The sequence below is a fragment of the Apodemus sylvaticus genome, chromosome 7 (genome assembly GCF_947179515.1).
Source record: "Apodemus sylvaticus chromosome 7, mApoSyl1.1, whole genome shotgun sequence".
In the NCBI taxonomy this organism is placed as follows: domain Eukaryota; kingdom Metazoa; phylum Chordata; class Mammalia; order Rodentia; family Muridae; genus Apodemus; species Apodemus sylvaticus.
The window spans coordinates 78,467,439-78,485,514 of record NC_067478.1 but is presented as its reverse complement, the minus strand read 5'-3'; the positions used below and the strand labels follow the sequence as shown (position 1 = coordinate 78,485,514).

The 18,076-nt window shown below is 46.2% G+C and overlaps 2 protein-coding genes across 3 annotated transcripts in view; one reads left to right on the top strand and one right to left on the bottom strand.

The window, feature by feature from the left end:
• The window catches only part of Dixdc1 (DIX domain containing 1), a 68,886-nt gene that overhangs the window by 37,212 nt on the left and 13,598 nt on the right, over positions 1-18,076 (bottom strand). Inside the window, exons 2-5 of one of the 2 annotated variants that reach the window (XM_052188378.1) lie at positions 12,880-13,009; positions 8,086-8,211; positions 5,205-5,436; positions 4,113-4,220 (exon numbers count right to left, since the gene is read on the bottom strand). In XM_052188378.1, the coding sequence (XP_052044338.1) occupies positions 4,113-4,220; positions 5,205-5,436; positions 8,086-8,211; positions 12,880-13,009 (596 nt within the window). Of the gene's footprint in view, positions 1-743; positions 1,235-4,112; positions 4,221-5,204; positions 5,437-8,085; positions 8,212-12,879; positions 13,010-18,076 lie in introns of those variants that run through there. The other variant, XM_052188380.1, reaches the window with a different exon arrangement.
• On the top strand, positions 14,927-16,860 carry LOC127689487 (gamma-aminobutyric acid receptor-associated protein-like 2). Its single transcript, XM_052189202.1, has 3 exons — positions 14,927-14,978; positions 15,040-15,316; positions 16,638-16,860. Exons 1-3 carry the CDS (start codon positions 14,927-14,929, stop codon positions 16,858-16,860), a joined length of 552 nt encoding a protein of 183 aa, XP_052045162.1.

Here is an 18,076-nt window from a genome sequence, read left to right as displayed (position 1 = left end):
GGATACCCAACCCCACCGGGGGAGTGGCAGAACAGCCAAAGGAAAACAACATTTCTTTTTCTTGAAATGAGACTGCCAGGGTAAGGCCACGGAGGTAAGACTAGGAAACTAGATGGCCAAGATCGAGGACCTCGGAGGGAGGAAAATCCTGAGGCATGTGTCAGAGCAGCAGCACCTTCCTGGAAAAGGAAGGCGCTTTTAATTTTCTGCCTCAGGTCAGAGAAAAGTATCTTCATGCTAATTAATTGTAAGACTTGGTCTCCTCCCTAACTAGCTTAAAAGTCATACTTGACAAACAAGTAATCTCTATTTACCATCATAATCCTCTCTGAGAACTATAATAATCCTGTCAGAGAACTGCTGATTACAAATGGGTCCTATATATACATTTCTTAATCTACTATCTCACCAATATTAATTTATTATACCAGCAAACCCCAACAAAGATATTGCTAAATTAGATTTACATCAAATTTTTTAAAGTAAGAGACGAAAAGAAAGAGTCCTGTTGCCCCTCTAAGTGCCTCCATTAGCAGACACACAGGCTGAATCTCTGTGTGGAGCCTCAAGTAGGCTCCAAATTCCTAAAATCACTCTATTTTGTAGAGCTAATCCCACCCCAGCAACCTGTTCTCACGGCATAGCGCCCCCAACATCTCTGGGGGGGGGGCACCACGACCCCCTGCCCCAGCCCTGCTTCCCCTCATTTCCCCACCTCAAGAGTCAAAGTGGCTTCAGCTCACCATTTGACTTGTGTCCCTCCCATGGTCCCCTCCTGGCTCTTCAAGCTTCAGCAAGCCTTCAGCAAGCCTGCTTCCCTGGGTGAGGTGGGAGGCTGAGCGTCAGTCACATCACTCCTAAATTCTGGCATGTCCCCACCGCACCGGGGCTCAAAGAACGGTTCCAGAGATCAGCCAGCCAGCGGAACGGTTCGCCCGGGTCTCCGGAGAAAGTAGGAAAGGCAGGGGTAGGGAGGCGTCCAGGTCGGGGAGCCCGGGATGCTCCCCAGGGTGAAGCGTGCTGTCCCGGTAGCTCAGACACCGCCGCAGCCAAGCCCCAGCGGAAGCCGCCTCCCATCGCCGGCGGCCGGTCGCTGGCAGCTGCATCTCGGTCCTTGCGGTTGCGCGGCTCCGAGCATCCCCCCGGACAGCCGCATCTTAACCTATCTCCCTCGGGGCAAGAGGCTCCTGTGGCTCCCGCTGAGCGTCGAGTGGAGTCCGGCGTGCGGTGCTCCCGCTCGGCGCCGCCTCCAGATCCCTCCCTGCACCCCCTCACCCACCCGCCCCCGCTCCTCCCCCTCCCAGGCTGTCACACGCGGCCAGGCAGCCCTGGGCTTCGACCCAAGCGCTGCCGACTGCTCTGGGCGGAGAGGTAAGGGTGCGGACTGAGTCTGGGACCAGGGGCGCGGTCCGGACCTGGCGGGGCTGAGGGCGATGGGAGCCTGGGGAGTGGCGGGGGATGGGCGGCGCGGTGGCAGAACCTCGTGGATCTGATAGTCCTGGTGCCGAGAAACCAGTCAACGAAGACGTTGCTGTTCTTCTCTGACCCCTCCCTCCTTAAACGCGCAGTTTCAAGACTGACCTAACAGGGGTAACTCAGGCCGGCTCTCCAAGATTGGGAGATGCTGGCAGGATGGAGACTAGCGCTCCCCCAACCCCCAGCAAACCTACAGAACGCCTGTCTGCGGCTCCCACCTTCCTTCCCCTCTAGCCGTTCCTATGTTGCTGCCCCCCCCCTCCCTTTCAACCTTCCCCCTCTCCAGCTAAAGAATTGTTCTGCTTGGATACAGTGAGAGGCTGGCCTGTTTACTGGAGCAACAGGAGGACTGAGCTTTGCCAGAGCATCCTTGAGAAGCAGCAGAGGAAGGTGTTTCGACACCACAGGATGTCTATCCCACATTCACAGCTACACTCCACCCAAACCTGCAACATCGCCAAAATTCCTGTTTGTTTTTTTTTGTTGTTTGTTTTTTTGTTTTGTTTTTTTTTTTAGGGGTCATGGGGAACCATTATGTGATGATGGAAGTGGGCAAATGGCAGAACCTGCTAGAAGCTCTTCTTTCTTGAGGTCAGCAGAGTGCTGACCCTATACCACAGAACATGGCAAAACCGGGAAGGGGAGGAAAACAAGGACATGTACTCTCTTTTAACACACCTACGAACTGTTGCCATTCACCCAGCACAGTCTTATGTCTGGTGGGTCCCTCAAGCTGATCTCTCGCTCCAGCTGCATCTGAGTCCTGCCTAGAGCAAGGGCACAGTCACCCCTAGGAAACTCAAACTCTAATTCACAGGCACACTCAGGCCAGCAGCCACACAGGAAGCAACAGACCTCCTTATACAACAAAACAGCCTTTGGTTCTGTACTGACATAGACAGTCACAGCCACAAGCAAAAGAGCGACGGTTTAGTCTCATGACAAGCACACCTACTGCTTCCTGGTGGAGTTTCTTTGGGGGCTGGTCAAAATGCCCTCTGACCGGATAGAGATGAACTTTATACAAAATTGTGAAGGCACTACACTGAACACCGAGATGTTTAAAGGTGAATTATGTGTTATAGATCCATTTCAGAAATAAAGACTACACCCATTAGATGTAAACATTTTAAAGTCAAGTGAGGCTAGCAGTATGTTAAGATGATGGAAAGAGTTCCATGGGACCTCAGTACATCAACAAGCCATCTGTCACACAGGACGGGGCTGTGTGAGCAGAAAAAGCAGGAGGAAATAAAAAAAGATGGAAAATACACATAAGACACAATGAGACTTAAATAGATCACACCATGCTGGATTGGAGTAGGAGGAAAAAGATCATCAGAGGATACATTAAATACAACTCAGCAACCAAATCACATTAGCGAGTAGGCAGGGGATGTGTTTATAGGGCACAATCCCCATGTGCCAGGACAATAACCCTTTTCTGCCACTATACTTGGCATTGGTCAAGCTTTTATTAGTGCAGAGTATCCTAGTCTGGCCTCTGCACTGGGCTCTAAGGGAAGCAGACATCCTCTGGACGAGAGTCACAAACACCCATAGCCCACTTAAATGCATACTAATGTGCCCCAATTCCCAGTCCTATAAACGAATGTGGAAATGCTAATGCGTCAGACAGTCGTGCACAATTTCCTTTCTTGCCGGGAGCTTTTTCCAGCCTTCTGTGGCTGTAACTAAAGACTCAGACTCAGCCTGCAGGACAGTGCCAGGGAAATGACTATCATAAACACTAGCAACTGATACAACAAACACTGGGCTGGGCTGGGCTGGATTCTGAAGGGCCCGGTTACACCTCCATGTGGTCACAGCTAACTACTGTCACTGGGGTGGAGAATTCACTAGCACTATATACTATGCTTCTGTGGGCACAGAACCCACAGAGATTCTGAAAGCTAGTCCTTGAATGCCAAGCATAAACTGAGGAAAGCAAAAGAGGTTAGGTCTAGTACTAGGGGCTGAACGCAGGACCTCTGGCAAGTGCTCTATCACTAAGCAATACACACACCCAACAGTGCGGAGCTTTAGAAGCCATGGGCGGATAGTAAGGAAAGGATGAACTCCCGAGTGACCTGGGCACTGTCATGTCAAGGAACAATGCCTCAGACCCGTGGGAAATTGGCAAAGCCTTCCCCAGATTGGTCAACCGCTAAAGCCTTCCTCTGGTATAAATGCAAATGCTGACAATAGGCAAGTATGAATATTTACTAATGATTGACCAGTGTGTACAAAACTAGCAAGTCCTGGATGTTGCATGGTTACAGCCTGAGACTGTTCCCTTAGAGACCAACAAAGACTAGCTCACGCTTCCCCTCTGTGCTGTATGTAATAAGTACACTGGGGGTTCCAGGATGTGTGTCCACTAGAGTGCATGCACCCCATCTGATCCCAACTTTTTGGTGTATGTGTGGGTAAGTGGGTTATTTCTTTAGTGTCTGTCCTTTCTTCACTCCCTCACTACCCTAGCCAGGTTTCCAGGCCCAAGCCTAGAGGAATATGGAACTCAACGGCATAGGTGCCTTCTTGCTTTTGGTCCTGGTACTTGAAGCTTAGACTCCCCCAAAGAATGCTGCTTTCTGCCAAGACTGTAAAGGTAAAGAATGGAAGGCCACGGTTACCTGGGGCAGCTTGACTCAGATGGGGACTTTTGTTGACCTTCATATTGCTGCACGAGTGCCCGAACACTCCAGTATGGGTTCTCAATCTCCTCATCCACGCTGGCATTCCTAGAAGCATGGGGATGGGGTGGGGTGGGGAGCAGAAAAGAGGACAGGGTTAGCCCTGCAGTCCAGGTCAGCTCTGCAGAAAGTACAGATGTCCTGCAGTGTGCAGTGTGGGCAAGAAGATGAAAAGAGCCAGGCAGCCTGGCTCATACCTGTCATTGCAGCAGCGGGAGGCAGGAGGATCAGGAGTTTGAGTTTGAGACCAGCCTAGGCTACGCAGCAAAATCCTGTCTACAATTACTCACTCATATACACACATGTGTGCACACTCATGCAAGCATGCTCACACAGGAATATATATATTTAGAAGGTGAACAATTTTAAAAAATCCACGTTCTTTTGAGTCATTTAAAACATAGTTGTGAAGGCATTGCATCATGAAGTTTCAAGGCAGTCTGTCCCTGTGGATACATCCTAGGACACAACGAACCCCAGATGGACAACATATCTCCCAGTGAAAAGAACACACTGTGCCAACCACATATATTTAAATTTTCAGCATGAGAGCAAATTTCCATACATGGTTCCTTACATTCTGCTAGCTGCAAAACAAACAGCTCAGAAGAAAAGGCTTAGCACGGCTTGCTGCTGTGAGCCTATAATCCTAGCGTTTCTTGACGGTGAGACAGGAGGAGCCTCACTGGACTGACTAGGGAGTTCGAGGGCAGACTGGACAACTTAATGGGATTCTGTCTCAAAATGAGTCATAAGAAGGCTGAGGCTATGACACAGGAGTAGGACTCTTGCTCAGCATGCAGAAGGGCTCTAGGCTCACTAGCCAGGATCATCAAAAAAGGCCAAGCTTTTCTTGCTAAGATTTCCCTCCCAGACCTCCACTCATCTTTTCTGTAGTCTGAGGCTGTTTGGTTGATATTTCCATTGTTGATTCTTTGTATGGTTCTCTTGGTTTCCATTGACTCACACTGTAATTATTTAAGGAAAGAAATACCAGAGAGAGGAACCAGTTCTCCTTCCCCAGACTTTTACCTCTGTCTGTACCGGAAGACATCCCGTCCTGAGCGTGACATGTCATGGCACACGTCAGCCAGAGCAGCCGCTGCTCCCTGGGCCACAGCAGTGGCACAGTGTGGTTGGTGGCTCTGCAAGGGGGCTTTGGAGTCTCGGCCCTGGCTCACTGTCCTGCTAGAGCCGGGTTTAAAATGAGCTGCCAAGGCAAGGACCAGCCTCATGATGGACTTCAGGTTTCCTTCCACAATATCTAAAGGATAAGACAGACCAAAAGGTGCTGAGAGGGATGCAGGGGCTGTGGATGGATGCATTTAAAATATATCGCTGGTATTACAGTAAACCAGGCAGGCAGTCTTCATGATCATAAAGCCACGTTCAACGAGGGACACAGAAGGTTTAAAAGCAATTATAGTAAAGTATCATAATAAAATGGCTAGACAAGAGAGGTACAGGGGGTCTTCAGCAGTCCGTGGGGGTTAACTTTAGAGGAAGTGAGTTCTCAAACAAGGCTGTCTGGGGGTGATACTTTATTAGCTAGTAGGAGAGGAGTAAGAAGAATCCAGGAAAAGGAACACACACAGCTCTAGAGATCAGTATAATAGGGGGATATCATCTGTTAGGAGAGCTTTGGGCCACGCGTGGCTCCTGAGTACTTAAATGTGACTTCTCTGAACTGAAATGTTTCTAAGCAAGTACTATAAACACACGGGAATGCAAAAGTTCTCCCACAGTATAAAGATAGAATGTGGGGCTGGAGAGATGGCTCAGTGGATAAGAGCACTGAGTACTCTTTCCATAGGATAGAGATTCGATTCCCAGCACTCACATGGCAGCTCACAGCCATCTGTAACTCCAGTCATAGGGGATCTGATGCATCTTCTGACCAAGCACACACACAATGCACACACACAACACACACACACATACATGCAGGCAAAATTCCTATACACATAAAAATAAGTAAAATAAAATGTATCTCAGTATTGACTTCATGGTAAAGTGATCATATTATGGGCATAGTGGGCTAGATAAAATATATTATTAAAATTATTTTCAGTCCTTGCTATCTGTAATGTGGCTTTGGAAATCTTTTAAGTACTTATATGACCTGTGTTATATGTCTATGGTCCAGTGCTGTGGTGGAGAAAGTGAGAAAGTTCATTGTGGTGTAAGTCCCAGAGCTCAGCAGGAGAAGAGAATGCTGAGAAAAGGGAGAATAAAAGGCTGGGTCCTATGGGGAGCTATAGGAAAGGTGCTGGGTTTTCTCCGAGTGCAGATCACAGTGGCAGGGAGCACATGATATGTGCCCATGGCTGCGGCACTCCAGCTGTGGCATGGAAAGCTAAAGGGAGAGGGAAACCGATGCACAAGGACTAATTAGGGAACACTGAGCCTCTTCAGGTAAAAGACAGTGAGGCCCTGAATGGAGTCTTCCCTTAAAATAGCCCACTTTACTGGGCCAGATCCCCGAGCCCACTCCACATGGGGACCAGATCAAAGCTATCACTGCACTCTGCTCGCTGACCTAGAAAAAAGAGGAAAGAGCACACACAAACACACACACACACACACACACACAGGGAGCACACATTCTGAGATATTCTGGTTAAAGTTAATACAAGGAAATGAATATAATTCCATTGTTTGGCTTTATAGCCTTTCAAATGGACAAAGCGCGCAGAGGGCTATTTGATGTCTTCTACCAGATGCTCTTAATGGTCACAGTTTGCTCACCTGAGTAACTTCAAACACACAGAACTCCAACTATCCAACATGAAAGGGGTTCCTCCCGCCCTCATGCTCAACACACCAACCTACAGACAACAGACCCAGAAGCTGGTGCTGAATAGAACCAGATCTAGTCAGTTCTAGAAAAAGCATCAAAAGGAGGAGGTCTCTGTTTTCTAAGGATCCCTACATGGGTGCTTCCATACAGCATGGGCAAAGGTCATGCCACTCCAGAAGACTGCATAAATAAAGGCTGCAGGGCCCCTGTTGTCTGCATGGAATGGTCTCACAGAGAAAAAAAGAAGCTATAAAATAATTTCGTTTTAAGTTAAATGTGGTGCATATCTCTGGTCCCAGACTATAAAATAACAGAGGCACCTAATTTGAGGAAAGCCTAAGACACAGCAAATTCCAGGCCAGCCAGGGCTACATAGCAAGACCCTGTCTTGAAAAACAGATATGTAATATATATGATAGAATATGTATGTGTACACACACACAGACTGGGAGGTATTAGAGATGTGTCACAGCTGACCCAGTGTTGCCTACCATTCACAATGCTCTGGGTTCTGTCTCTAGCACTAGCTGGGTGATGGTGTAGTTTTGTAATATGAACAATGAGGAAGCAGAAGCAGGAGGATCAGAAGTCCAAGGTCATCCTTGGCTACACTGCAGTTTCAAGACCAGACTGGGCTACATAAGACCCTATCTCAGAAAATAAAAAGGAAAGAAAAATAGAATAAGATAGTTTTTTTCTAGGAAATTGAATGGAAAGGCATAAGTTATGATGGTTTGTAATAACTTCATTATAAAACCCAAAGAACTAAAAAAAAAAAAAAAACCCGCAATCTGTCTTCATCCTTGATAATTTAAACGAGACATTCCAAAATTAATTATCTCAATTTTGTCATTTATTCTTATACCATTAATTTCCCCACACACATTCAAGCAGACCTATATTCAATTCAAATTAGTGGAGAGCTCATCCCTCTAGCCAGGTCTCTGCAGCCCTGGGATTTCAGTACTCCATCACTGTCTTCATAGAAAAATGACACAACACCACAGGCCTCCTCCTCTTCCAGTCTGCTCTCCACTGCTGGCCAGGGGCCTGTGGCTGGGAGCTCTCCACTAGAATTTGAATGTTTCTTCCCCAGGATGAGGCCTAACTAACCTTTAGCTGAAGTCTGATGCATACGAATCTTTTTGGAAGCCACAAACTGTAGGACCCTCTCCACATTACTCTTCATCTCTTGTTGGTTACTGGGACTCAACTGTACTCCACTCAGTTTTTCACCTGCTGTTAGGAGAAGAAACACAATGACAACACAGAACATCAGAAGGAAGAACATTATCACGGTTTCACAGCAGCAGCACCAGGCTGGGGCTGCTAACGCTAAAGTTCTCTATAAATAAATGAGTGAGTTAAGTCCTGGTGTGTGCTCCAGGGGAAGCGCTTGGAGAAGAAAAAAAATGAAAGGCTTTCAGAACAATTCAGTCCTTTCAAATGGAAGCCCATAGTGAGGTTATCCGTGAACACTAAATTAATATTTATTAATACACTAAAAATTCACAAGTACTTACTGTATGCCAAACACTGTTCTGGGCACTGCAGAAGGCAGGGGATAAGGTAAACAGAGTCTCGTCCCTCCAAGTTTATATATGCAATGTAACAAGTCAAAGTTTATTATAATTTGGGGTAAGAATAAAGACTGAGAAAAATAGTGATCATGACCTTTCTGATCACATGATGTTGCAGTCTGAGTAAGAGATGTTTATAATTAAGAAGGGCACATGCCAGGGTGAAGAGTCCTAGAGACGAACCCCAGAATGGGATGAGCTCAGACTATCTGACAGGCAAAAAGACAATATGGCTAACCAGACATGAAGTACACACCCAAGACTTCAGCAGTAGGGTGGCTTAGGCAAAAGAATCACCAAGCAAATTAAGTTAATCAAAATCAGTCATGGCTACACAGCAAGTTCTAGGCCACCCTGGGCTACATGTGACTCTGTCTCATGTGAAAAAGAAAAGACCAAATGTGACTAGAGTGGAGTTATCAGAGCCAAGACCCACGAAAGGCCATGGAGATAAGCAAGACTTGTCACTCAGGGCTTTGTGGACCATGGGAACAACCCTGAGTTTTCTTCTGAGGGTAATGGAAAGCCATCAAGGACTTCCAGACAGGGTCATGACACTATCTAGTTTGTGTTTTCCAAAGCTGGCTGTGTATAGATATGGATAATAAAGGGAATGAAACAGAGACACTATTGGGAACAATAGTCAAAATAGTCAAAGAGATAAGGACGGTTGGGGTTTAAGTGGAAGAGAGCAGCTGGCCAGAAGTCAGACACTGAGCATATTTTGAATATAAATCGGACGGCACTTGTTAAGGACTGGCTGTGGTACAGGAGGGAGGACGATCCTGGCACCACGAGGCGCTCTTGTACAAAGACAGAACGTGCAGGCAGACAGGGAGGGTAAGGAAATAAGGAGCATGGTGTGGGTGAGGGAATAAACCGTTCTGATTGACTGTGGGTAAGACATTTGAGCAACATTGGTGAACAGAACGCTATGAGCATGTCTAAAACTCAGAGCGAAACACTAAATACACAAAACTGGGGAGAGAATGTAGGTTTTCTTATATATATAAGAAAAGAGCGTGTCCATGAGGTGTGCCGGGTGTGCACACAGCAGTGCATGGCTGTGCGTATGGGAGAAGCTGCTCTCTTGCTCTGTCACTATATTCTTCATTTCCTTGAGACAGGTTTTGGTATTTTGTGTACCGGGACTAGGATGGCAGTCAGCCAGCACAGTGATCCTCCTGTCTCCACCTTCCAAGTGCTGGAGTTACAGGTACACTTGCGACCATGGATGGCCTTTTAAACATGAGAACATGGGGATGTCCAAACCTCATGCTTGCACGTGAACCATAACTGAACTGTCTCCTCAGCCCTGTTATTTCAGGCTGGTTAAAACCTGGATCTTGGGAAAATAAAAACACATACTGATACTGCTTCCAGGTTCATGGACTGCCTCTGGAAATAACCCTGGCTGCCAAGATGGAGGATGGATACTGTGGTGGCTAACATTGATTATCTATTAATGTGACCGGATATAGAATCACCTAGGAGACAAGTCTCTCAATTGAGGAACTATTTATATTAGGTTAGCCTCTCTGGCCGTGTCTGTGAGGGGATATCTTAATAAAGTTAACTGAGGTAGAAAGAACCCCCTAACGGCAGCACCATCCCCTGGGCTTGGGCCCTGGACACAAGGAGAGAGAGCTAATCCCAGCATTCAATGTTCTCTCCTCTGGACATGGCTGTGACCAGACCAGATGCCTCAAAGCCTGTCACCACTCCTTCCCCCTTACTCTGGACGTCTCTTCAAACTCTAAGTCAAAGTAAACCCTTCTGTCTTTAAGTTGCTTTTGCCATGGAACCGATGCAAATTTACATTAATACAGTATCTGCTAAAGAAATGTAGGTAGAAGAGCTTTTGATCTTTTGTGTCTAGATTTCCTGCCAGTCCACGTGTAACCTATCTAAATAAAGGAAAAAGATGCTCAAACTGGACTCTGAGATTCTTTTCTTCCATCTTATTTTCAGTTATATGCACATGTCTGTGCAGGTGACCTTGGAGTCCAAAAGAGGGCTGAGCAGAAGCTGGAGTCACAGAAGACTGCGTGTGATGGGGGAGGCAGACTCAGGTCCTCTGTACACTCGGTATACACACTCTTAATAGCTGCACATCTTTCCAGCTAGAACTCTGGAATTAAAACAGAGCTAGGTTTGCACCTCTGCCTGGATCCTTAAAGTTATGTGAACTCGTGAAGTTGCAGAAACCGTAAATCATCAGTAAAATAGTATATATAGGTTGATATTCATAATCTACAAATTTGAACACATAAATACTCCAAAATATGAGTATGATTATTATTTTATATATATGGGTTTGTGTCTATGCATGCTCAGTGCTCAGGAAGACCAGAAGAGGGCATCCAAGTCCCAGGAACCAGAGGTAGAGGTGGCCTGTGACTCACCACGTTGGGTTCCACAGGCCCATGGGACTCAAACCCTGGGACTCTGGACGAGCAACCAGAGATCTTTACTGCTGCGCCATTTCCAGCCTAAAATCTGTCTTGTTTTAAGCATTATACTGTTGTTTAAAAAAAAAAAGTCCTGATGTGGAGGCATTTGGATTTTCCATAATGCTTAGTTGTAAATGCTCAACTCACTTTTTTTTTTTTTTAATCCATAGGGCTGGCTCAGTGATTAAGAACACCAACTGCTCTTCCAGAGGTCCTGGGTTCAAATCCCAGTACCCACATGGTGGCTCACAACCATCTGTAATGGGATCCAATGCCCTTTCCTGGTATGTCTGAAGACAGCTACAGTGTGTACTCATATAATACAATAAATAAATCTTTTTTAAAAAATCTATAATCTGAAGCCATTTTGGTTCAAGAACTTTGAGTGAGGGAAACTCAGCCTGAACTACAACTCACTTCACAAATAAATCAAAATAGAAGACTTTGCTATTTTTCTTTAACATGTACTTAGGTACTTATTTATTTTATAGATCTTTCCTTTTGTTTCCTGAAAACAGGAATAGGGCTGGAGAGATGGCTCAGTTGTTAAGAGCACTGACTGCTCTTCCGAAGGTCCTGAGTTCAAATCCCAGAAACTACATGGTGGCTCACAACCATCCATAACGAGATCTGACACCCTCTTCTGGTGTGTCTGAAGACAGCTACAGTGTACTTAAGATATAGTAATAAATAAATCTTTTTAAAAAAGGAAAAGAAAACAGGAATAATAATATCCATTTCCTAAGGTTGTGATGGCCAAATAAATTCACACAAGATATAAAGCATTCTATCCTAGCATCTGCAGCTACTACTGCCTCATGAAGCAACAAAGTATTCACAGATAGGCTGTCTGTCGAGAACCAGCTTCTTCCATACCACAGACCTCCGGGGACACTGAGCAACATCAACTGACCACTAATAAATGTTGGAGAACTTATTCTGTGCACTGGGCTAGGGTTTGTGGAACCATAAAAGCAAAATACAGTGGATGATTCTCTTCAACAGCTCAGTCTATATCATGGCTAGTCAGTGAGAGAAATCATAGCAAAGCTATGGACAGACACCGTGGACATAATGCCATAGAGCCTAAAAAGGACAGCTCCCGGAAGTGAAGAGCAAACCCACTCAACACGTGGCTCCGAATGTCATGGAGGTGAGCCCTTTTGCTGGTGACATTTTCTCTTTTGGCCTGAATGCTACTCCCTTTCCTGTGGGTTTTTTTTTTTCCTGTTATTTCTCCCCGCCCCCTCTGTGTGTATGAGCATTTTGCCTGCATGTATATTTGTGCAGAAGAAAGTGTGGGTTCCCTTGGGACTGGAGGAGCTGTAGATGGTTGTCAGCTGCTACATGGGTGCTAGGAATTGAAACCAGGTCCTCTGCTAAAGCATCCTGAGTTCTCAGTGTCTGAACCAACTCTCCAGCCTTCCCACTTCTGGTTTCTTGTTTTTTGTTTTTTTTTAATTCAGACAACAGTTCTTCTGGAAGCTGACCTCCCCTGTTCATTCTGGTCTGCCATTCCTAGCCCTGGGACTAAGGAGGGCATCCCTTCTATGTATCCTTCTATATCTTCCTCTGCTTCCCTCCATCAGAATACTACAGACGGAATGAAACAGACCTCACTCTCCAGTCTTTCCATTTAGACTGGGAACCTCTGAGGGCACCAGCAGAGTTAGTTAACATCTTCCCACACAATGCAATGCCTGGCACACAGTGTTTATCGACCAACACGTAAATTAACCGGGGCAAGTACTTTAGGTTTTCCCGACTCCGTTGCCATGTATTCTAAAGAAGGAACAACCTGCTCTGAAGGGCGAATGAAGAAGAAAGAAGTCAGTTGTCGTCTACACTAGCATCAGAGTCCAAGGCCAACTGACCAACAATCTCGATGAGATAGGCCAAGATCACTCCATCTCGGAGATCCTGTCGCAGGTCCTGCACGGGCTTCACAGATGGCCTCTTCTTCAGCTGGGCATTCACCCAGGCCACGTAGGCCTGTAGCTGTTGCTGGAAAATAAAAGGTGGAGGTAAGGGAAAGATGGCATGCCAGTCTTATCCCTAGCCTGTCCCTGTACGGCAGCTTGAGACGGTGAGGCACAGGGCGAAATCAGTATCAGGAAGCTGAGAAAGGTCTTAAGATATCCTATCATTCCCAGAGCATGTTCCAGAATCTCTAGCTTTAGCTTAAGACCCAGGGATAAGCTGACCTCTGACTTACTCAACACTGCAGGCACAGATAGAGACCAGTGTTCTCAGGTGGTCACTCCGACCTCCCCTGCTCTGCTAACCGAGGCTGAGTCCAGGTCCTCAGCCAGGTTCAGTCACTGCTGCCAGCACCCACCCCAGTTCCTCATGGACTTTATGCAATGGATCCTGACACTCCTGTTCACTGATCGTGTGGAACCAGACACGACAGGTCCCAAGCACAGCACTGCCACTCACAGCTGCTTTTCTTAGGATGACGAAGATTTGGTCATCCCACACTCAATGCAAGATTCACCCTCCTGAGTCCATGATCCTAGGATTGCTACAGAGTTAGTTTTAATCCTTGTTTTATATTGACAAAGAGGATCTGATTATGTAAGACCAGTGCAGAGAAGTGAACAGGAGCTCTGAGGACAGAGGGGAGTTTTCCTTTACTTCATACAAGGTTGGGACACTGTACTACCAGGACCCGATGAGACGTCCAGGTCGGGACGTCTTAGGAATGTTTCCCAAGCCTTCACAGTCCTACGCATTCCATTTTCCATTTAACAGAACTTGAACTCTGGACATTTAGGTGTTGAAATCTCAAGCACACTGAACCATATCATAGTCTGGGTGGCTGATGTTTTGTTGCAGCAACAGCCCAAGATCTTAAAACTAAAAATTAAGTTCAAGGGCTAATTATATGAAATTATATTTTGGTTAAAATACAGGTGATTTCTAAGTCTCAAACACTTCCTTGGTGAAAAGATGCTGCTGGAAATTACTACTGGCCACTTTCCGGGGCTCAAATCAAATCTTCTTTAATCTCTCTGCTAGTGTTTTGGACATCATCATTGGGAGACAGCGCTAAGACGATGATCATCAGCTCTGACACTATAGGACCTGTGGCCAGCAGGAATCGGGAGGAGGGATCTAACATTTCCTGAGAACCTGCCACCAACTAAACTGGTGTGTTCTGGTGAAGTGCTCTGTTTTTGTGATACAAGGGACTGAACCTAAGGCCTGGTGTGTGCTGGCCAAGTGGTTTACCCTTGAGCAATAGCTACAGTCCTGTTTCTAGTATTCTAGTTTGATTACTAATTCTGTTGTTCTGACACAAAAGTGATGCTTATCAAAGGGTTGATTGTTTTTCTGTTTTCTCTACTTTGTGTGTGTGTGTGTGTGTGTGTGTGTGTGTGTGTGTGTAAACAAAAAACCAAAATCACCATTAAGCCATTATTATTTCTATTTTATGGGTAACATTTGTAGAAGTGACAGAGTACCCAGAAGTGAGACATAGCACGTCTTGCTTCAAATCCAGGAGACACTGCCCATTCACTCACGAAGGCCCCTTGCTACTATCTACTGCAGAACACATGTCAGTCACCCAGCCCAGGAAAGCAGCTGAGACCTAGCGCCAGGGTACTGCCTGAGGCAGCCAGGCTGAGGGCTCCACTGGTGAATGCTGTGGTTTAAGGGAAGCGAGGTAAGAGCAAGCGGGGCATTAAGAGCAACACTGACTGAGGTAGTAAAGCTCCTTATGGGGAGGTGATGTATAGCCATAATCCCAGGTTTTGGGAGATGGAGCCAGCTTGTTGCTAGCCTGGGGTACATGGGCTCCTGTCTCAAAACAGAAACACAAAACTCCTAATCAGTTTTCCTGTATCTTTTTCATTTAAAATTTTCTTCTTGGTTGTTGTGGTTGCTTCGCTGAAGTCCGAGGCTCAAGGAGCCGCCATGAAGAAGATGTTTAAGGAGGACCACTCGCTGGAACGCAGATGCGAGGGATCCACTCGCTGGAATGCAGATGTGTGGGATCCACTCGCTGGAATGCAGATGCGTGGGATCCCCGAAGATCAGAGTGAAGTACCCTGGTTGGGTTCCAGGGATCGTGGAAAAAATCTCCGGCTCTCAGATTGTTGACTTTGACAAAAGGAAGTACTTGGTCCCCTCTGACATCACCGTGGCTCAGCTCATGTGGACCATCAGGAAGAGGATCCAGCTTCCTTCCGAGAAGGCCATCGTCCTGTTTGTGGACAGGACAGTCCCACAGTCCAGCCTAACTATGGGACAGCTTTATGAGAAGGAAAAAGAAGATGGATTCTTGTATGTGGCCTGCTGGGCCAGGTGCACTCTTGCTGCTTGTGGTGCACCCTCCCTGCTTGTGGTGCACCCTCCCTGCTTGTGGTGCACCCTCCCTGCTTGTGGTGCACCCTCCCTGCTTGCGTATCTTGTAGATAACTGGCTGTTCTCAGTTACTCCGCCAGAGCCTCCACACGGACCTACCAGTGCATTTGTAAACTGGATTTATTTCTTAATATATTGGAAGGTGTTGTTTCCTTAGATTAGTAAGTTATCATATAGAGTTTCATTTTCAGTTTTCTTTTTGTGCACTGTCCTCATGGCTATGCTCCAGGGAACCTGTCCTCTGGGAATCCTATTTAATGAAGATAGAGTCCCTTCTGTAACGAAGTGAGGTAGCTGTGGTGGTAAAGTGACAAGGAGGCCTGATGCACTCACTGTTCTGGATTATGTTTGAACTGTTAGATGGCTAAGTACTAAAAACACCCAAATTAAATCCTCAGCAATCAGAACTCTGGCTTCACTAGATTTTGCCAACTGCAAATCATGTTGGACTGAGCTAATCGTCCAGTTCTGAGACTATTAAGGTAAATAGTTAATAAAGCCTCATTATAAAGGCAAAAAAAAATTTTTCTGACAACAATGTCTCACAACACAGTCCTGGCTGGAATGGAACTCATTGTGCAGACTAGTCTGGCCTAGAACTTTTAGAGATCCTCTACCTTCCAAGTACTGGAATTATGGGACTATGCCATCACACTTAGCTAAACTTCCCTGTAAATAATACCAACCACCCTTAACTCACCCTCCAAGCATTCCTGCTTAAAATTCTTCCTTGGTCTCCCATTATCTTAAAGATAAGTCCTTTCTCTCTCTCTCTCTCTCTCTCTCTCTCTCTCTCTCTCAATTTATTTATTTCTTTATTTCATGTATGTGGGTACACTGTCACTGTCTTCTATACACCCCAGGAACAGGGCATCGGATGCCCATTACAGATGGTTGTGAGCCACCATGTGGTTGCTGGATTGCTGGGATTTGAACTCAGGACCTTTGGAAGAGCTGAGCCACCTCTCCAGCCCATGTCCCATTTCTTAGCTGCCTCACAGTAGGTCAATCTGTTTTGCTTTATGAGGAACTTTGGCTCTCAAACAAGGTCTACAGTAGGAGTAGACCGTGGGGCATCTGTGATCACCCCTATTTCTCTATGTCCCTGTCATGCCTCAGTCTGTCCAGACCACACACAGTTCCCCAAGTGCACCACAATTTCTCGCCACTGTACCTCCCTCTGCCTGCCGATACTTTTTAAAATCTCAACTCAAGCACTACTTTTTCAAGAAAACATTACCTGACTTCTCCCATACCTTAGACTCAATGATAACTCTGTGTCATTCAACTGGTTCACCAATAATTTGAGTGCAAACCATGGGACATCAGAGATCTCAAAGCTCTACACAGTTTGCAGGAGGACTGGGGAGATGGCTCAGTGGGCCAAATGCTTGTACGAATCCAAGGATAAGAACCTGAGTTTGGATCCTGAGCACCCACATAAAAAACCGGTACAGTGGGTGGTGCCCCAGCACTGGGCATAAAGACAGGCAAATCACAGGAGCTCGCTGGCCAGACAGTGTACCAAAACTCCAGGTTCAGTGAGAGAGCTTGTCTGAAAACATAACAGAGAGTGACCAGAGAAGACATCCCAACATCATTCCCACACACATGAATGCACGCATTTACACTCAAGCACACATACCTGCATACACCCACCTGTGTAAACATACACACACCTATATGCACACACATACCTGTATACACATACCTATACATACACACAGCACCTGCACACACACACACCCCTGCACACACCCCTGCATACATATACCTGTACACACACACCTACACATAATGCAACACCTGCATACACATTTCTGTACATACACACACCTTCACACACACACCTGCACACACATTTTTACACACATACCTGAACCTGTCCAGACTACACACACACCTACACACACACACCTGAACACACATACACATATCTGCACAAACACACACCTTTACAAACATACAAACCTGCACACACTTTTACATGCACAGCTGCATACACACTTCTGCACACACACACATGCACATACACCTGAACACACAAACACCAGTTCACATACCTACACACACACACACACACACACACTTGCACACAAACTCCCTTGCTGAAAGAGGCCAGTGCTGCAAGGGTTTGCACAGGGTGTTGAGGCAGCATTAGTCCAGCATGAAGGCCAAGAGGTTAAGGAGCAAAGGAGGCAAAGTGTGAACTCAATAGTCCTAAGATGTGAAATACAGCCTCTGCAGGGAGTCATAACAGTTCACACTGATTTCCCTCTTAAGTACCTAGTGCTCATAAATATTTGCTTCCTGAGAGAAACATCAGCCACATTTCATCAGACCACTACCTAAGTTACTGCAGAAGCCCACTGTGCAGAGACAGGTGATTTTTCAATAGGGCAAGATGATTTCTTCTTAAGTAACCATAGCCTTGTCTTGGCTGCAAAGAAGTGAATTGTCTTGGATGCAAAACTGATCAGGGGTCCAAACTACTACTTCTCATGCACACTAACCCCTGCTGGGGTCTTCCCACAAACGGGGATCCACAGCATGAATGGTAGAGCCGGCACTTTTCAGAAAGTCTGTTCTGGATCAAAAGCTATGCTAGTTCCCTTAAACATACCTTTCTCTCATGTTATTCTGCTTGATTTAGATGTTCTATCTACAATAAAGGCTACAAATCGAGACTCAGAATAAGGT